This window comes from Molossus molossus, unplaced genomic scaffold, assembly GCF_014108415.1.
Source record: "Molossus molossus isolate mMolMol1 unplaced genomic scaffold, mMolMol1.p scaffold_m16_p_4, whole genome shotgun sequence".
Classification (NCBI taxonomy): Eukaryota; Metazoa; Chordata; class Mammalia; order Chiroptera; family Molossidae; genus Molossus; species Molossus molossus.
In genome coordinates, this window is record NW_023425377.1 from 121102058 (window position 1) to 121123735 (window position 21678).

Genomic DNA, 21678 nt, shown 5'->3' on the forward strand with positions numbered 1-21678 from the left:
GACCTAATGTTATGTATTTCAAGATCATTACACGCCCACTTGTAAAATATTTAGAATAATGACTGATTTATGAAATGAGAAGTCAACATTGTCTTTCCTAAAATCCACTGCTTCTCTTACCAGTTCTGCAAAATCTGCAGCCTCCAAGTCACTCAGAGCCGTGTCTAATTCCATCTGTGGGGGTGGGTGGGGGTAAACAAATATTTAACTCACAACTCATTTCTAATCATGGCCATATAAAAATGTTTAATAATTAATTGAAGAACTGAGTATCTTTCTCCAAATAGAACATCTCGTTTTTAAGCTTTGCAATGGCAAAAAAGTTAAATTAACATATAGGCATTTTTTCAATTAAATCACAATTGCAAAATGGGCTTCACTCTGTATTCAACATAAAATAATTTATAAGATTAAAAAGTTGCTTTCAGTTTTGAGTTAGAAAACATTTTAACATATTAAAATTCTTAGAGAAAAAAATCAGTCGTAATGTAGCCAATCTATTTAAGTTGTTTTTGTTTTTCTATTTCCTATGTATTTCTCAACAGATGGATTCTTAGAAAAATGCCAACATTCTTCCCTGTCTCTCTCTCATGTTTTATATAAAAAGACTGTTAATCTTTATTCATGGATTAAAACATGAAGGCAAGTGTTCCCCTGGAATCGGGCACAGTTTAACTACACTATAGAGTTATTAGAAAAATCTTTTACTTAGGATTTAGCCTTTTTTTCTATGGAAATTGCCTGAACTCCTTCATGCACATTTTTTCCCTTCCTAAAGCATTCACAATTTAAAAACAATAAATTTAATCAGCAGTTTAATATGTGCATATACATAAATTAAAAACTATTGGCAATCAAAGTTTCTAGCATATGTGCTATTTGTGAGAAAGAATTCTTTCTAAAACAAAGTGCAAGGCACTCTCTGCAGAACTGTGTTACCAACTGGGTCTCACTGGGATGACAGAAGCTTTGGAAACATTAGTCATGCCTTTCAGTGCTTTTCACACTGTATGACTTATTACTCTCTTGTGACCTACACTTTTCTGCATCTAGCAAATTCTTCATGTTCTCCTTTCTGCAGCTACAATGTCTCTTGAAAAAAAACTATAGGACACAAAGAAAGTTACCCACTTGTGATTTTGAACTTCAGAAACATTGCTGTTTAATGGGTTGCTGCTCCTGCTATAGAACTCTGTAGGCTAAAGCACAAGGTTGCTATAATTGTTTCCCATATTCCTTAAGGGAAAAGGTAGAATAAATTTTCTCTTAATTATTTCAACATATCTTAGGAAAAATTATTTTTTTAAAAAAGAGAATATCTGGCAAACAAACAAAATAAGGAAATTCTCAAACACCTGAGAACGATAACTAAAGACCTCATTGTATACTAAACTCAGAACAAGTCAGTTTTTGCTAAATTAAAATAACTTTCCACCTAAAATTTATTAGGCACAAATAACCTCTCACACATATGTTTTTAACTAGATTTTTTAAGGCATAAAATTCCTTAATATTTTTCATTAGACAATATATGGTCACTAAACCCTATATATATATTTTTTAATCCTTACCCAAGGATATTTTTCCATTGATTTTTAGATAGAGTGGAAGGGACAGAGGGAGAGAGAGAAAAACACTGACTCTTACCTACAATCCTGAAAATAACAAAAAGCTTAAGGGGGGAAAAAGAGAAGATTGATTCTTATTCTATGACACCTAGGCTTACCTTGATTTCCTGCGGGAGAACGAGCCACCGCACTCCAGGGAGATTGTCGAGAAGAACTGCACCGGCGGCCTCGTACTGCTGGGCACCGGGACTGGCCCTGCTGTGCAGCCTGGCAGGCTGGAGGGCTCTTTGAAAGAGCAGTTCAAAGAAATGATCCAAACGAGGAACGTTCTCAACCTGGCAAAAGGCACTGAAGAACCCAGAGCTCTGTTAGAACGCGCAATGGTCATCTCGTGCGTGCTGCCAGGGCCCTGGGCCTTTCCCAGCCCAGGAGCTCCTTACTTACCCTGTTCCTCGGGGAGAACTACTGCCGTAATGTGCGAATGGAGTGTGTTCAGAAATTCACCCTGTCGATATTTTTTACCCTGAAACCTACTCTCAAATGCACTGAGTAGATGCTCCTATGGAACATCCATGGGCTAATACGAGTGGTGTGTCTACAACAGAATGGGCTGAAGTACCCTCTTTGTAAAAAATGTAAATTGCTTTTACCTCTGACTATCAGCCGTTTATATCTCTCAATATCTTTTGGACAATATGGGAAAACAAAGAGATTTTGAGCTGTGTAATAGTATAGATCTGATCTAGTTTTGAATCTTATCACTATACTATAAGATAGACATCACAGGAAAATCATCTAACTTTTGTCCGAACTTTTCTCCCACTCTGTAAAAGTGGGGAAATACAATTTAATTCACATTCAAAGTATGTAGTATATAATAAGTATAAGCACATATTAGGCTTATTACTTAGTAAACACATAAATTAGCCTAAGTTTCTTCCCCCTTCTTTATTAATGAAGGCATAACTGTTGAAAACGCAAAAGAGGGAGAGAGAGAAACTTGGTTTTAGCCATGTATAAAAAATACAGCTGTGCCTGTGACTATTCACTGAACAGCTCACTGGATAACACAGTAACTGGTGCATATCAGAATACTACTCACCGATCCATTCGACAAATTATCTGAGTGCCTGCTATATTCCAGACACTATTCTCATTGCTGGGAGCACAGGGGGAGCTCAGTACAAAAGCCAAAGGTGGGAGGAGGGGGGTGCACAGGGGTGCACAGGGTTGGCCTGGGTGCCTGCAGAACAGTGCAGACGGGCGGGTGTGATTTGAGATCCAAAATAAAAAGGTAGGTAGGAGCCACATAACAGAAAGATCGCTTTAACTGTGTTTGGAAATTAATTAAAAGTGGACTTGACTTGGGATGGTGAACACACAATACAATATACAGATGATGTATCATAGAATTGTATACCTTAACACCTATATACTTTTATTAACAAATGTCACTCCAATAAATTAAATTAAAAAAGAAACGTAATTAACGTAGCAAGAATGGAGAGAAGGAAGCAGTAGGAGCTGAGTGCGGTAGTGAGAGGGGTTGTGGCTGAGGGTGATGGTGAAGATGGGGAGAACTGGATGGGTTGGCTGGGAATGGTGCAGGAAACTGTTATAGCTTCAGTTTGATCACAGCACTAAACTCTGTTAATGTACCATCAGTTTTCTGTGGCTCAATTCGCCTTTCATGTCTTTCCTAATCAGAAAAAAACCTTGCCCTGGCCAGTTTGGCTCAGCGGTTAGAGCGTCGGCCTGCGGTCCGGAGAGACCCGGGTTCGGTTCCCGCTAAGGGCACGTACTTCGGTTGCGGTTTGTCCCCGGCCCTGGTTGGTCGTGCGGGTGGCAGCTACTCGATGTGTCCCTTCACGTCGATGTTTCTCTCTCTCTCTCCTTCCTCTCTCTCCCTCCCACTCTATCTGTGCAAAAAATGGAAAAATATCCTCGGGTGAGGATAAAAAAAAACCAAAAAAACCTTGCCCTGGCCGGTTTTGCTCAGTGGTTAGAGCGTCGGCCTGCGGTCCAGAGAGACCCAGGTTCAGTTCCTGCTAAGGGCATGTACCTCGGTTGCAGTTTGTCCCCGGCCCTGGTTGGGTTGTGTGGGTGGCAGCCACTCGATGTGTCCCTTTCACATCAATGTTTCTCTCTCTCTGTCTTTTCCTCTCTCTCCCTCCCACTCTATCTGAACAAAAAATGAAAAAATGTCCTCGGGTGAGGATTAAAAAAAGGAAAAAAAAACCTTGTTGTTAAAAAATTATTGCAACGTGACTATTAACAACATATTGGATCCATACTGCTTTTTAGTTTGAAGAAATCAATGGGTCTTCACATTTATTGCACAATTTGCCTTTCAAGTTCTCACTTGAACAAGAAGAAACTAATTAAATTTGCTACCAACTTGGAGATACTTCCAAATCAGTGGAAGCTAAATTTCAAGATAAATTTCAGAGAAATCAAGAGTCCCTCTGCCTCCAAACTACTCCACTGAAATCTGCAGATCAACTCCAACTGATGATCTTCCTGAGCAGAATTCACTGTAGGAGTTTTTTCCTTGATTACCTCTGGTTTTATGAAAACAGAAAGCTTCGATTAGGGCCAAACATAGCAAGGTTTGCTCATCTAGTACAAATTGAAGGCGGTAGTTTATAACCACACCCTTACACCTCACTGGTTAAACATTTCCTTACTAGTAAAAGGTAAAAGCCTGGACTTTAGTAGTTCACACGTTTGGAAAATGCTAACAAGCGGGTCTGAGAGGAATGTGTCTCCTAGGCAGCTCTCGAAGCAGAACACTGCGAACCAGACAATTACCAGATGGCACAGTCACAGAAGGTTCCTGCTTTGAGAACAGCAACAGCAGAGATCCACAAAGACACAGAGAGCGGATACCACTGCGGTTTGGGAAAATGTGTGAACTGATACACAGTTAACGCTTTGAAAGCAAAGGTATCATTTTAGCTCTCTGAAGTAATGGAACTTACAAAAATCCCACAAAGAGAAAAATTTATTTTCCACTCATAATTTTACGTGTTCAAATGTTGAAAGGCTACCTCAAATATCCTTCTTTGATCAAGAAACACACATCACATTATACTGTAAGGTTATAAAAGCAAGAGGCAGAAAAATATGTACAGTATGAGCTCACATGTGTAAAGAAATAGAGTACTCATATTCACATTACATAGAAAATAAACATGGAAGGAAACTGAACAGTCAATACCTTATCCATTGTCTTTTTATTTGTTTTAATAGTGCATACATATTTTTTACCTAACATTTTTTTTAGAAGGAAGTACTCCATTTTAGGATGGTACATTTGACAATGGTTTCATAATCAGAGAAAAAGGCTACATAAACACTTAAAATCTTCTGTTTTGAACAAATGCTCTTACAGTGACCCCTACAGAAATATATCAGAATATAATTGTGGTTCATCACTTTTCACTAAAGTAACATATGACACCAAAAAAAGAAAAAGCCAGGGATCGAATGAAAAACTGCTTAGAGCTGTAATAAAAGCCACTAATAAAGGATGAGAAAATAAGAAGGGAAAAAAAACAAAACGAAACTCAAAACAACTAACTTGCCAACCAAGGAGTAGTAGTAAGTACAAAAGGTGATTGAGAATCATACACTTAAAACTTGAGATTTAATTCAAAGAAGTACTTACCTATCTAAAGAACCATACATAAATTTTAATATTTGGGCAACATCTTCTATAATATTCCTTAGCTGAGGCAGGGGAACTCTAAAAAAGGCAAAAACAGTTGCTTATGTATAGCGCAATCAAATGATGCGTATCTGAAAGAAGCAGACCCCGTTACAGCCTCCACTCAGCTCCCTCGCTGGGCTTTCCTCTCCCCCCTCTGACGGCCTGTGCTGCCCTTTTCTTGCCATGGTATTTTGTTTTTCTTTAGCCTTTTGGACTACTACAAAAATAAAGACAATTTTTTTACCCTGCCACTACATCCGAAAGTGTCTTATTATGGATTTTCTACATTCTTGTAAACCCACACTTACAAAACAACCCAGCTTTTCATAATCCAACCCACTGGCTGCGAGCTCTCTCCAGCAGGGTCCTTGTGCTATTTTATTAAAGGGACTTGAGCATCCCCAGATTGGGTATCCAGAGGGGTCCTGGACCCAGTCCCCGCGGACAGGAAGGGACGACTACAGTCCCCTTTACACGGAAACATGCACCAGCTGATTAAAGAGAGCCATCGTCGCACCATGATTGCCTCGTGTTACAATTCTGAACCCCACATTTATGATAGATCATATCTCTGTTGAAAACTAAAGTCACCTTTAAAACATAATCCTTTTGATATTTTTCACTGTAGCCTACTTTGGAGTTCCTGTTTGTGGTGTTAAAACATGTCCCTAAATTGTTTGATACTCTTCCCCTCAAAAGATGGAGCTTAATTTCTTCTCTTGAGTGTGGGCTGGACTAGGTAACTCCCTTAACATTCCCTTAGTGGAAATGATAGTGTATCTATTCTGAGACTAAGTCATAAAAGGTCTTGCAGCTTCTCCCTTTCTCTATTTTGGATCTTGCTTTGCGATAAGCCTGTGGACATGTGTGAGGATGCTCAAGCAGTTCGATGGAGAGGTCCATGTGGCATGTGTGTGACAGCAGCCATGTGTGTGAGCCATCTTCTGACTAAATTCCTGGCCCACATTTTGACTGCAGCCTCGAGACAGCCTGAGCCAGAACCAGCCAGCTAAGTTGCTCATGGATTCCTCACCTACAAAAAATACCTATGAGATAATAAATAAATGTTTACTGTTTTCAGGCTGTAAATTTTGGGGTAATTAGTTACGCAGGAATAGAAAACTAATGCACTGTTACATAATGAAAGAAATCTGATTAACAAAGTCATTAGGAATTAGTAATTAGAAAATAGTCATATTCATGAGTTCAGATTGACTGGATAATACATTTTTGGGGTTTAAGGCAAAACACCAAAAGAAAATTTGTCCAAACTGGTAGGTATTCTCTAAAGTTGTGTCAGTCACATACTATAGTATTTATTTTATAATTGACTAATTGTTAGACAATATATGAGGGTTCTATGGACCAGCAGGGAAAACTAAAGTGCATAGTTTCATAGAAACTGACCAGTTATGCCTGGCTGGTATGGCTCAGTGGATTGAGCCTCGTCCCATGGACTGAGAGGTTCTAGTTTGATTCTTGGTCAGGGCACAGGCCTGGGTTGTGGGCTCAATCCCCAGTAGGGGGCATGCTGGAGGCAGCCAATCCGTGTATCTCTCTCACATGGATGTCTCTCTCTCTAAAAAATCAATAAACATATTAAAAAATAAAATAAAAAAGAAAGAAATTGACCAATTGCTGCCTAAAGTAGGCAAGTCCCTAAATTACAAGTGTTACAAATCATTGAACAGGGACATAGTGTAGTCTACCAGTAGTGAAACCCATCACTGTGGGGCTGTTCTCCATATTCCTACATTTCTTCAGCTTTCATGTGCTCAGACATTAGGGAAGCGATGTAATACTAAGAACTCAGACAGACTCTTGTTCAATTTCCAATTCTGCCTCTTGCTGATTATGTGACCTTTGGCAAGTTATTTAAACCTCTTTGTTTTACGCTCCTCATTGGTAAAATGTGACCAGAAATCGTTAAGTCCATTGGGAGCTGATTTTGAAGATTAGAGGAGATCAGTGAATGTGAAGTACCTAATGCAGTCTCTAGGTACATGGTCAGCTCACTGTCAATATCAATCCTGCTCTTACCTCCAACTATTAAAATAAAATATATTTAAAAATACTTGCAAACAAGTTAAGAAGGAGACCATGATGAACTTATAAGACATACCATCAGAGAAGTCACTTTAGGGTAAATATTCCTTATTTTGCCAAAGGTACTCAAGATCAGGGCAAAACACCTTTCTGCTGACCATAATTCTCCAAAATCTCAACAGTCAACAACTGTAAACATGCAAAATCTGAATCATGGTATTGTCCAAAGTTTGACCAGAGGACAAGCTCATCTCTATGGGCCATGTCGCAGAGGACAGTGTGACAGCCCCACCCTTACCAATCGGTCCAATGGGCCCTCCTGCCCTTTCTGCACTACTCATATCACAGGAACACACAGCTATTGTACTAGCACAACAGACCTTTCAACTGTAAAGCAGCTTACGGAGTTTGCCTTCAGACAGAAATGGAGTGATTTTAATGAAACAGACTTTGTTAGCAGTATTCGAGAGATTATTTTAAGGTAAAAAAAAATCTCAACTTACTCTTTAGCAGGCAGGCCGATTAGCAACAACTTGTCGGATTCTTTCCAATAAGCCACGTGAATTTGTTTCCCATTTAAAAGAAGGGATGAGCTGAGAAAGAATAAAGTTAGATATCGTCAGTGTTAGAAAACTGTGAACAGTCGTTCAGGAAAGGCTGCATGTGGGGTGATTCAAGAGCCGCGGGCTTAACAAGCACAGTTCTCGGCACATCCCTAACTGCCGCGCGGAAAAGACAGGAAATTGTGTGACAACAAAAACATATTCTGAAATAGTTCTTTAAACTCCATTAAAAAAAAAAAGAAGTTTTTTGCTAACGCTGACTATACAATTTTTTTTCCAAAAGAATGCTTCCTTCCCAGTGTGTTCATTTACTAAATCTTGTCTGACTGCCAGCACATTAACAGGCTTTACTAAAAGAGACTACAACAGAAGACATGGTCCCAACTTACAAGATAATAATTCAGTATGGGGCACAGATACACAGATAAATAACCAAAATATAAGTCAGATTTAAACATGTTCCTCAAGGAAACTTTTAGAGTGATAGATACATTCATCGCAGTGATGGTTTTAGTATCTAGACCTATGTCAACACCAATTATATTGTCCAGTTCACATATGTGCGGTTTATTGGACTTCACGTATACTTCAGTGACGGTGGAAAACAAAAGAGAGAGTATAATGAACTATGAAAATAGAAAACATGAGTCCTTTTTATAGGGTGGGTATGTACAAAAATAAAATTAAAATAGATTTAGTATTTTCCTTCTTTAAATGAAAATACACACCTCAGTCTTTATCTTTTTAGTCCTTCAGATATAGTGTACCTTCTATACTGCAGTAGATATGTGGGATTTTAAATATGAAATGCTAAATAGATTTTTGTTTCAAAAAGGATATTACTTTTGGCTTAAAGTTTAAAAATGCATCTACATTTAGACAGATATTAAATTCTAACAGACATTAATATTACTATAGTTTTAAAAAGGCATGTGCAATAAAAAATGCGCACATCGCTAAAGAATCCCTGAAATAACAATTTTCATACTTGTTTCACAAAAAAGGTTTTTCTGCCTCTATTTAAAAACAAACCCACATGGAGAATTTAAATTGAATTTTCGTCCTAATACAATTAGAAAAGAACCCTGAACCTTGAAAACATATGCTGAGAGAAGTTAAGTGACAAATGCCCACACATTATGATTTCATTCACACACAGTGTCTAGAACAGGGAAACGCACAGAGACAGAATGTAGACGAGTGGTTGTCTAGGGTCTGGGGTGGGGCAGGTGGGCTGACGGCTAAAGGATGCAGGGTTTCTTTCTGAGGTGATCAAAATGTTCTAAAGTTGACTCTGGATGGTTGCACATATCTGAGAATATACAAAACCACTGAATCGTATGATACAAACTGTATCTCAATAAGGCTGTTTAAAAAATCAAAGGAGGCTTGCAGCATGACTTTATGATTGCAAACGCATACACTACATGGAACCTCAGTTACTAGTGTCTCGGAAATAAACCAATATTTTCTATATACACACTATATTAAGGGTCCCACAGCTGAAAAATGACTTTTATTTAGAACAACAAGTTTTCTTCCTGTTGTCTTGCAGATACTACTTCTTTTAACACCACAGAGATGTCCTTTTTACCAGAAGATGGAAAAAGAAAAGTTAAAGCCTAGAAAATCCAAGCTGACATTTTATCAGTATTTTAGGGCTCTTAAAATTTGAGATAAACCGTTTTTAGTAAAGTTAAAGATTGTTGAAATATTAAAGAAGAAAATGAGTTATATTTCATAAATTTATTTTATGAAAAAATCAACCCCAAAACAAAACTTAAAAGCTTAGAGCCCCTCTTCCTATAAGTTAATCATGGCATTTCAAAGTCAGGGCTGGATAAGCCAATGTGGAATGGGATATTTTGCTTTATAATGGCCTATGTGATGTATTTTATTTTTCCCAATTTTTTTTTTAACATCAGTCTTGCCTATCTCACTGGAAAAACTTGCAAAGATGATACTGCATTCTAAATATGCCTCCTGAGGTGTATTCTGTATTTTTCTATCATTGTTGTAAGAACCATGGAAAAAATAAGCACTTAGTCCTTCTTACCCACCACAAAGGCATTACCCACCCAGGAAATTAACAATCAAGATAAAAACATGAAACAGCCAAGACTCATCATAATGCCATGCTTACGAGATATCACCTTCATGAAACAAATTCTAAAGGATAGGTCATTGGTCCAACTTTGTGTGCCAACCCCGGGCTAGTGTGGCTCAGTTGTTAGAGTGTCGGTCCACTCATCTAAGGGCCATGGGTTTGATTTCCGATCAAGGGCACGTACCTGGGTTGTGGGTTTGAGCTGGGGCATGTGAGGGAGGCAACCAATCAATGTGTCTCTCTCACATCAATGCTTTTCTCTCTCTCCCTCCCTCCCTCCTTTCTAAAAATCAATGGAAAAATATCCTCAGGTGAGGATTAACAACAACAAAAGTAATAAAATAAATAAATAAAGTGTGCCAAAATAGCCAGATCTACAGCCATACTGAGAACCTACCCTTTAAAAGATGACCGGTAGAAATAACTTAGGTGAGAAACAAAGTATCTGCAGATACATTACAGATACAAATATATTTGTATACTGGATACTTCTCTTAGCATTTTGTCAGAATCAAGGTGAAGAACTTGAAATAAAAAGAATTAAAGCTAAATAAAAATCAATTATTACCTAGTGACTTGTGTCCCAGTTACATTTTCCAGCATGTCACACAGTGTGAGAAATATCCCTCTCACACTTTTAAGTTTCTGAGATGCATCGGATACTGGATAATGATAAAGAATTTCCTGCTGTTAAAAGAAAACAAAACAAAACAAAATGATCACATTCCCCAAATTTTCCAACCGTTTATTTTTTTTGTCATGGAAAGTTCAGATTTTGTATTAAGAAAAGAACAACAACAACAAAAGAATCCTTTCCAGCTTCAGTGGGCGTTTCATTGAAACATAAGAAGAAAAATATGCCTGGAATTCAACACATTCGAAAATCAGTTAGAGACTGTCAAAATTAGTCATAATATCAAAATATGTACTGAGTAGGACACTAATTAGTTGGAATAATTTCAAACAATTTTTTAAACTTTAATCTACTTTATAATAAATTCTAATACTAATATTTTACTATATTTCATTCTATAGATATTTTTACCTCCTGTAGTTAATATCTCCACAGATATTACATGTAACTTTTAGGAGTCTTTAAATTTAATTACTTTCATACTGACTTTAAAAAGATAATCTTTGTCATTTTTGGTGAATTTGTTAAATTATTACATCTTTATTTAAACCCAACAAAACACTAAAATGAAAAAGTTCGAGTACTGCAGATAGGAAGAAAGAAGCATCATGATAATATGAAATTGTACCTGTCTGAGACTTGAAAGGGTTTTCCCACCACAAATTAATCTGAATGAAATCTTTAAAAGACAGCACATTTTAAATTGTGGAAAATGCTAGATCTGTAAGATTAATTCTCAAAATGCTTACTACTTTTCCATTTCCAAGAAGAGCCTGTTTCCAGGAACATGCAGTTTTAACAAAATACCATATTTCAAATTCAGGATGTGAACTTCCACACAAAGGGATAACTCATTCTGGACCTCACTTTTTCGCTGTTAAGGCATCATGCCACTTTTCTTACAAGGCAAATAAATAGCAGGCAAAATAAAAATTTCCAGAGAAAAACCTTGGAGAATTCAGAGTAGCTTGCACTAATACTATTTAATGGCAATATACATAAATGTAAATACAGCCACTATTGAAAGCCCATCCTCCTAAAACATTATCAGTTCTTTTCCTTGGCTCTCTACCTCTCTAAGACGGTTCTGCACCTTGCTTTGGTCTCTTTATATAAGAAATTGTGACATGGTGTGTATGTCTTGGCAACTTTTACATTAAGGCAAATATAAATAATGACGAACTGTACACATCTGCTTTTTATACTTACTAACAAGCACATTCAATATATGTAAATTGCTATGGAATGTGTTGGCCAAATACACTGCCTAACAACTCACATCTTGCAATTTTTCTAGTGTAAAAACAGTTAAACACTTTATCTCTAGAAATTAAGTCAAGCATCAGTTAAGATCTGTTATGTCTACTTACATGTTTAAAATTTTGTTAGTAAATAACAAATTTTGTTTTTGTTTTGTTTTATCTTCACCCGAGGACATTTTCCCATTTTTTGTTCAGATAGAGTGGGAGGAAGGGAGGGAGGGAGGGAGGGAGAGAGAGAGAGAGAGAGAGAGAGAGAGAGAGAAACATCGATGTGAAAAAGACACATCAAGTGGTTGCCACCCGTACGACCCAACCAGGGCCGGGGACAAACTGCAACCGTGGTACATGCCCTTAATGGGAACTGAACCTGGGTCTTTCTGAACCACAGGCCAACACTCTAACCGCTGAGCCAAACCGGCCAGGGCACAAATTTTGTTAGTAAATAAATTTTGTTAGTAAATAAAAAAAAAATTTGTTAGTAAATAACACCACTTTAAACAACTAACCATAGTTCCTTTGAGTTGTTTGGTAAAATTTCCAAATCATGTAATTCGAAGAAAACAAGCTTTTCTTAAATATGTAACTCACAAGAAAACAAAATGACCCTATGACATTGTGTTGTAAAGTAAGTCATATCAGGCCCTGGCCGGTTTGGCTCAGCGGTTGGAGCATCAGCCTGCGGTCCGGAGAGACCCGGGTTCAGTTCCCGCTAAGGGCACGTACCTCGGTTGCGGTTTGTCCCCGGCCCTGGTTGGTCGTGCGGGTGGCAGCCACTCGATGTGTCCCTTTCACATCAATGTTTCCCTCTCTCTCTCTTCCTCTCTCTCCCTCCCACTCTATCTGTACAAAAAAATGGAAAAATGTCCTCGTGTGAGGATAAAAAAAAAAAAAAAGTAAGTCAAAGTAAGTCATATCAGCGAGAAACGGTCCTTTAAGAAAACCTTTGTTCCAAGCGCTGTAGCAACCAGCCCGGGGAGCCTTATTATTAACGGCCTGGCGAGCTCCGCAGCTCCTAACCGATTTAATTGGCTGTATTGTAAGCACATGAGCAGCGCATTTGCTGCAGCTTCCACTCTGTTCAGTGAGAATAAAAGCCCCTCCTGATCACAGTTTTGATCCAGGGCTGTGCACAGACAGAAACCTGTTCGTCTGAGAAACATCTACACACTTTCCCATGGAAAGAAAGGCAAGGATGACAAAAGGCCTCAGCGGTACCCTCCTCTAAGACAACCTATGCAGAGCCAGGGCGCTACCACCCCAGAGATTTGTTGTGTTTTATATAATAAATGGTTAAGTTTCTCATTTGTTTTAAAGATATAAACGATTAATCATACATGCAAGAAATTAGAATTGTTAACGCTAGGTCTCTAGGCATTTCAGAACATAGAAAATAATAAAAAATATACATGAGTAAATGCCTTCTTTTCCATTTCATTTAGTGACGACATTTTGATATACAAAGAACATCAATCAAGGAAATACACCCCTTGGATAAAATGGCTTTGGCATGGAGAATACAGACTGCAAGGATTTCAAACACAAAGAAATGTAAATTAGGTAAACACTGTTTAGATCCCACGTCTGCGCCAAGCTTTATGGTAAACCAGATGCTCTGAGACTCTTGTGCTGTAAAACTAGATCCACGGCCAAAACATGCTTGTTTAACTGCTGCATATGTGAGAAGTACTGAGGTTTCCAAGGACATCCTCTGCATACCAGTCCACAACCCTTCCTCACCACTGCAGAGCAAGCTGGGGCCTCGGCTGGGAGTGGTGAGTGGTGGGCAGAAAGACAGAGGCAGGGAGCTCTGGGCCAGTGGCTCAGCAGGTGAGCTAAGCCCAAGACCAGCGGGTTAAACCCAGATAGATGCTTGAGTAAGGCTGAAGTGTCCAAGGTCAAAGGCAGAGGCAGAAGCAGCAAATTCTCTCAGGGGGAACAAATTACACTTTGGAACCACAGGACTCTCAAACATAAAATCAAGCAGTAGGCCCTGGTCAGTTTGCTCAGTGGTCAGAGCATCAGCCCGCTGATAGAAGAGTTGCGGGTTCAGTTCTGGTCAAGGGCATATATGTCGGTTGCAGTTCGATCACAGGCCCTGGTTGGGGTTGTGCAGGAGGCAACCAATCGATGTGTCTCTCTCACATTGACGTTTCTCTCTCTCTCTCTCTCTCTCTCTCCCCCTCACTCCCTCCCACTCTATGTAAAAGTCAATGGGAAAATATGCTTGGGTGAGGATTTAAAAAAAAAATCAAGCAGTAGGTTTAGCCAGTAACCTCCTTGGCAAGTCATCACAAGTCAGAGTCCTCTCAGGACGTAGCAATATTGGGATGGGCAGATTCAGAACAGAGAAAAACTGTATGAAATGCTTAGAGAAATAAATTATAGAATCATTAAGATGACCAAGCAACAAAAGACTACCAGGAACAGCACTGCAGACCTATATGCATAACAGCTAAACATTCTTCAGACTGTTTAAACAGAAAACACAGTGGAGAGGTTAAAAAACAGTATGTACATAGCAGAAGCAAGAAACTGAACAAAGAAAATAGAAGGCATTCCTTAGAGAGAAATGACTGACAATAGACTTTTTTTTTTAAATAATTTTTCTTTATTGATTTTAGAGAGAAAGGGGGAAACAGAGAGACATCGATGAGAGAGAACATTGACTGGCCACCTCCTGCAAGCCCCCCACTGGGGAGTGGGCCCACAACATGGGCATATGCCCTGACTAGGAATTAACCCGGTGGCCTCTTGGTGCACGGGTTGATGCTCAACCACTGAGCCACACCAGCTGGGCGACAGACTTCTTAAAAGCAATTATGGAAGTCAGAAGACAAGGGAACACTATCTTCAAACAGATTAAGAGAAAATCACTTCCTACCCAGTCAGCATAAGCAATACTATATCTTGACCCCATCTTCTTCCTGGCCACACAGAAAGTCTACATTTATGACCTCCTTGCACCAGGAGAGACCATATAACCAGTTCTGGGCACTGGAACATGAGCAGAAGTGATGTTGCTACTTTTAAGCCAGGCCTCGGAAATGAGCCATGTGTTATGGTTTGTTTTCTCTCTTCTCACATTGGTCAACTAGATGTAAAAGATGCGACAGAGGACTGGGAAACTCTTAGAAATAATGAAACCACTAGACGAAGGGCTCGAATCACAGAGCCACACAGCCAGTAATGTTCCATTGAAATGAGAAATACTCTTCCATTATGTTAAGCCCCTGAGACAAGAGAGTTGTCTGTTATAGCGACTGGCCTATTCTGACAATGTAGAATTTTATTTTTAATTTTATTTTTTTTCTTTATTGATTTTTAGAGAGAGAGGAAGGGAGAGAGAGACAGAAACATCAATGAGAGAGAACATCCATTGGCTGCCTCCTGCATGGCCCCCTCTGGGGATCGGGCCCACAACCCGGGCGTGTGCCCTGACCGGGAATTGAACTGGTGATCTCTTGGTTGACGCTCAACCACTGTGCCAACACCAGCCAGGCAGAATATTAAAGCTACCTTTCAAAAAGAGGTGAAATACATCAACAGATAAATAACAAAAACAATTTATCATGAAAAGACATTCACTAAAAAGAAATTCCTAACATATGTTTTAGGAAGAAAAAAACAAGATCAAGTTAGAACAGTGTGAGATATAACAAAGAATGGTGAATAAAGAAATTGGTCAGCATATATGTAAATTTAAAAAAGAAAATAAAATATGTATGAAACATGAATTTTATAATATATAATTTATACATTTTTATAAAGTATAAAATATAATAATCACTAGTAGTAATAGTATACTTATGCCAATTTGTGGAATTAAAAAATGATGGCACTAAAATATTGGCGACAATAGCATGTCGGTGAAGAGGGGGAAGATGAAAGTGAAGCATACCAAAGGCCTTGAATTCTTTTAAAAAGTGGTAAAGATCGTGTTAAACTTTAGAATCTGGTAAGACAAATAGGATAAAATTTTAAGAGTAATTATGCACACACAAAACAGAAATAGAGTATACTACAAGAATAATAATGATACAAGCAACCAAAAATAGGTAAGAAAAATATCATGGAAAAATCAGTTCAAACAGAATTTTTAAAGACAGCATAAACAAAGTCAAGTATTTCACTCATCTCTACCAATGAACTCATTGAGTTTGGCATTTAGAAGACAACAATTAGAAGAAGAGATGTACCAAAAACATAAGGACACAAAATGACTGAGAAAGTGCTTCTCCTTCACTCGGAAGACTACACTAGGTCCTCCCGGTTTCCCTGCACTTTGGGAGACACTCACCTCCTCCTTCGAAGTCTCGGAGTCCAGCTCCAGGGTGAGGTACATAACGACATGAGGGGTGTCGAGCAGATCCTGCTGCACGCCTTCAGCCTCCGCTCCCCACAGCAGTTTGACTAAATCACCTTCGGTGTTTGACTGTGCCTTTTTCTGTTTTGGTTGGGTCGTTTCCTTTTTCACGGCATATGCATTTTCTAATGTCAGTTTCACCTTTAAAAATTAAAACGACAGCGTTGATGTTCCGTCAAGGGAAAGTCAGCTGCAGTTCTCGTGAGGAGGCCCTGCACACGCACGCACACCCAGGTGCGCACAGCAGGCAGGGGTGTCGGTCTGCAGCCCGGGCTCCCGCCGGTGTCCGCACACACTCAGCAATACCTGCTGAGCAGGAAAGTATACTTCTCTGTATAAAAATTCATTTGTTTATACATAATCATTGCATTGTAAGTATTGACAGCAAAAACAAGAAATGCCCCAGAAAAAACAAAAATTAGTGTGATCTGACAGTGTACTAAAGTCTACCACCACCTTACCAAGCACTGACTCCTCTGGGAAAAGCAGAGGAGGGGACTGGGGGGTGAAGGGCGGAGGAGGGGGCTCGGGGCGGGGTGAAGGGCGGAGGAGGGGACTGGGGGGGGGGGGGGGGGGGGGGGGGGGGGTTAAAGGTGGTGAGGAGGGGGGCTGGGGTGTGAAGGGCGGAAGGGGGGCTAGGGGGGGTGTGGTGTGAAGGGCGGAGGAGGGGACTGGGGTGTGTGAAGGGCGGAGGAGGGGACTGGGGGTGGTGGTGAAGGGCGGAGGAAGGGACTGGGGGTGGTGGTGAAGGGCGGAGGAGGGGACTCGGGGGGGTGTGAAGGGCGGAGGAGGGGACTCGGGGGGGGTGTGAAGGGCGGAGGAGGGGACTCGGGGGGGGGGTGAAGGGCGGAGGAGGGGACTGGGGGGGGTGTGAAGGGCGGAGGAGGGGACTGGGGGGGGTGTGAAGGGCGGAGGAGGGGACTGGGGGTGGGGTGAAGGGCGGAGGAGGGGACTGGGGGTGGGGTGAAGGGCGGAGGAGGGGACTGGGGGTGTGAAGGGCGGAGGAGGGGACTGGGGGTGTGAAGGGCGGAGGAGGGGACTGGGGGTGGTGGTGAAGGGCGGAGGAAGGGACTGGGGGTGGTGGTGAAGGGCGGAGGAAGGGACTCGGGGGTGGTGGTGAAGGGCGGAGGAGGGGACTCGGGGGGGGGGGTGTGAAGGGCGGAGGAGGGGACTGGGGGGGGTGTGAAGGGCGGAGGAGGGGGCTCGGGGCGGGGTGAAGGGCGGAGGAGGGGACTGGGGGGGGTGTAAGGGCGGAGGAGGGGACTGGGGGGGGTGAAGGGCGGAGGAGGGGACTGGCGGGGGTGAAGGGCGGAGGAGGGGACTGGCGGGGGTGAAGGGCGGAGGAGGGGACTGGCGGGGGTGAAGGGCGGAGGAGGGGGCTGGGGGGGTGAAGGGCGGAGGAGGGGGCTGGGGGGGTGAAGGGCGGAGGAGGGGGCTGGGGGAGGTGAAGGGCGGAGGAGGGGGCTGGGGGAGGTGAAGGGCGGAGGAGGGGGCTGGGGGGGTGAAGGGCGGAGGAGGGGACTCAGGGGGCGGGGGTGAAGGGCGGAGGAGGGGACTGGCGGGGGTGAAGGGCGGAGGAGATTCGGGACGAAGAGCGACCTCGTACACCAGAAGAAGATGCTCACATATTCTTCCCTTAGACAGTCGTGGCCCATGGACACACACAATAGACAGGCCAAGGCCAAGGTAGGGCGGGAGATGGGTGGAGGGGAGCAAAGGGGGGGGGGGTAATGGGGGACATTTGTAATACTCTCAACAATAAAACAAATTTTAAAAAAAATGCTTAGGAGAGTAAGAAACAACGTGCTGGATCTTGGACCATGGCCCGGAGAAGACTATGTATCAGCGTTGTCAAGACGGTTTTCAGTTGATGGCCTGGTGCCCAGCCAGCCTGGTGAACGTCCAGGGCGGCCTCCTCCCCGATGCTGGCAGGAGCTTCACCCTCGGCGGCCTTTCTTTGAGGAAGGAGGCGGGTCGGACGCTGCCAGCTGGAGAGAACGCGCTCACTTCAAAGCCCCAGTGTGCATCTTGACTGCAAGGAGCTTTCACTTCACTAGAAGAAGCTCTAAATATACTTAATTTTGTGCAGCAAGGACGTCATCATAAGCTAGAGAAGTACGAAGTAGTCCTAATGTTTAAAATCTGACCGGAAAACAGAGGAGTAAAATGGGACATTCTAACTGTAACAATCCATAAAATTTTAACTTTAAACACTAAAATGCAATGACTCTTTTATAATTAGATTAAATTTTAATTAAAAAAAAATTTTTTTTTTTCTTTTTTTCGGCCCCTAGTGGGAACCGAATCCGGGACTCTCTGGTCCACAGGCCCATGCTCCAACCGCTGCGCCAAACTGGCCAGGGCTAGATTAAATTTTAAAAGTTAAAAAATAAGTTCATGCTTATCAAGAAAAATGTATGGTCAACATAGGTATATTTAATATATTGTATAATTTTTTAAAAATCACATTGTACAACACAGATACATACAATTTTTATTTGTCAAGCATACCTCAATAAAGCTGGGGGTGTGGGGGGAAATCTGGTTAATATTTAAAAGCAGATCAAACTGTTTGTATGCAGTAAATTGCATCTGGGGACAAAATATCTAAAAATTATTATCAATATAGTAATAATCCCTATTTTTAGAAATTTATTACAAGAGGTACCATTTTTAAGGCCAAATATAAATATATGATAAATACACATTAGAAACTCTTTTTTGATATCAGTTTTATATATTTACTTATTTTTATTAAAAATGTTAAGCATATTAGTTAGTTATTTTAATATCACCTGAGGATATTTTCCCATTTTATCATCAGACAGAGTGAGGTGGAAAAAGAGAGAAACATCGGTGTGAGAGGGACATATCGACTGGTTGCCTCCCGTAGGCCCCAGACTAGGACTGGGGACAAACTGCAACCAAGGTACGTGCCCTTGACTGCAATCGAACCTGCAACTGATTGGTCCGTGGACTGACGAACTAACTACTGAGCAAAACCGGCCAGGGCAAGCATATTATTTTTAAAAAATTCATTCATAATCCCACCGGCCCATCTAACGGTTGTTTGTATTATACTATAAAATAAATATTCCCCAATGAATAAAACCTTCCAAAATAAAAATACCTAGATGCCTTCTTTTTTGTTAGCCAGGAGTGACTTTGGCTGTGTTCAATTTTTCAATCTGTGGCTGTCTGTGGCATTTCAGGAACACTAAGTTATCCCTGTCTACTTAAAGTGAATTAAGTTAAATAAGCATCTTTTCTAAAATAAGTCTCAGAGTTTATTTTAGTAACAAGTAGAGAAGAGACTTGAGGTCTAAATTCAGTCCTGTGTATACATTCAGAATAAAGGCAAACTCGGTCACAATGAGCAGTAGTCTGTACAGAGAGTAGGAGAGAAGTCCCTCATGAAATTTTTCTGAGACCTGATGATCTCTTTCTTTACAAAACAATATCATTCCAAATGAAAAAGAACAACCTTTACTAAATTTTTTGTTTTCTGTAAATCTGATATTGAGAAATGGGCCCTTTGTATTAGAACATTGTATCAAAAAAGGCTGAGTAGCCCAGGTGGTGTGGCTCAGTGGACTGAGCATCATCCCATGGACTGAGAGGTCCCGTTCCATTCCCGCTCAGGACACATGCCTGGGTTGCGGGCTCGATCTCCAGTAGGCAGCGTGTAGGGGGTGTGTAGGAGGCAGCCGATTGATGTATGTCTCTCACATCCATGTTTCTACTTCTCCCTTCCTCTCTCTCTAAAAAATCAATAAAAGCCTTTTTTTTTTTAAAGGCTCAGTATAAAATTAGTATATTTGGGGGGGTATTAAGCAAACTAAACAAAAATACAAAAATTACAGATCCTACGCGGGAACAATCAAAATTTATCTGGCCCTGACCAGTTTGGCTCAGCGGTTGAGCGTCAGCCTGCAGACCAGAGAGTCCCGGGTTCGGTTCCCGCTAGGGGCACGTACCACCAAAAAAAAAAAAAAAAAGTATCTGATGGAAATTAATATGCAGTTAAGGTGAGGAAGAGTTGAAGAAACATTGTTTTAGAAATGATCTTAGAAGGATATGAAAAACAGTGCTTGGTATGAGGTTTTCACTCAAACCAGCAACCTATTAAGCATTATATGGCCTGAAAAACTATTTTCTGAGGGCAGCATCTGCTCTAGTGGGTTATGCTCAATATATGTATGCATGAAGCATAAACATAAAATCCTTGAACAAGAATCTGGTGAAGTGAAAGGCTTGGTGGTCAGGAAGTCCTTTACCTGAGAATAAGGATTTAGGAGCATCCAGAAAAAAATTCATGGGACCCTTTGATGGCATTGCTTAGAAATATAAGAAATCTGGAATTTGGGGAAATCCGCAGACTTTGTAATGGGAGCTTAGAAAAGTGTTCTTGGATGCTGGTCTTGGGGCAGGAGTGGCAGGGAGGGGAGGAACCTGGTTATAGGGAGGAGATGAGTGACTTCCTAGGGCCAGGCCAGGTCGGCTGGAGCGTCTACGGGAGCTGTCAGACCAGCAGTGAGCAGGGAGGAAGACGGGTCCTCAGAGAGTGCGTGCCTCAGCACGGAACAGCGTCTCCAGCTGACTCTGGTGGGCAGAGAGGTCCAAAGACAGGGGGTGATTCCCCAGAAATGACTGAAGGAAATGACTTGGTAGACTTAAAATAACAATTCTCCAATTTTACTTTAAGCAGCAACAGCAACCTAAAATGTAAGACCGTTTGCTATGCTTCATGAAGAACAAGATGCTTGAAAACCAGCTGTAATGTTATGCTTGGCAAACAACAGTGCTTCGTTTCTGTGGTACAAGGACCTTCTCTCCTCACCATGACAAAAACTCAAGCCAACACACACACCAAAGCACCATCCATTAAAATCCTGTAAGGAACTATTGTAGCCAGCATTTTTCTGATTTAAGTCAAGTTGGCTCTATAATTCCAAGATAATTACACTTTAGCAAGATATTCTGAAAAAGCGTACATGTTAAGTAACTATAAATGTCAGGAAATCTGGTTGCCTTAATAAAATAATAAAAGGTGAGACAGAAAATCAAATTAAAAGTTAAGTGCTACTTTTAAAAGGGGGGTTGATAAATGTAAAAATCAGAATATTATGAGTTTTACAGGAAAAACCTTTTATTAAGAAACATCTAAGCCCTGGCCAGTTTGGCTCAGCAGTTGGAGAGTTGGCCTGCGGACCAAAGGGTCTCAGGTTCGATCCCCAGCCCCGGTGTGGATCGTGCGGGAGGCAACCACTCTATGTGTCTCTCTCACATTGATGTTCTCCCTCTCCATCCCCTCTTTCCGCTCTATCTGAAAATCAATTGAAAAATATCCTCGAGTGAGGATAAAAAGAAAAGAAAGAAACATCTAATATAAGATAGTGTTTATGAAGTTCTCCTAAAGAGGG

General features: G+C 40.9%; 1 protein-coding gene across 1 annotated transcript in view; it reads right to left on the reverse strand.

The window, feature by feature from the left end:
- INTU (inturned planar cell polarity protein) overlaps nt 1–21678 on the reverse strand; it is a 61283-nt gene that overhangs the window by 16494 nt on the left and 23111 nt on the right. The window contains exons 4-9 of the mRNA XM_036240692.1: nt 16190–16396; nt 10565–10683; nt 7830–7919; nt 5239–5316; nt 1727–1916; nt 121–174 (exon numbers count right to left, since the gene is read on the reverse strand). Of these exons, the coding sequence (XP_036096585.1) occupies nt 121–174; nt 1727–1916; nt 5239–5316; nt 7830–7919; nt 10565–10683; nt 16190–16396 (738 nt within the window). The remainder of the gene's footprint in view (nt 1–120; nt 175–1726; nt 1917–5238; nt 5317–7829; nt 7920–10564; nt 10684–16189; nt 16397–21678) is intronic.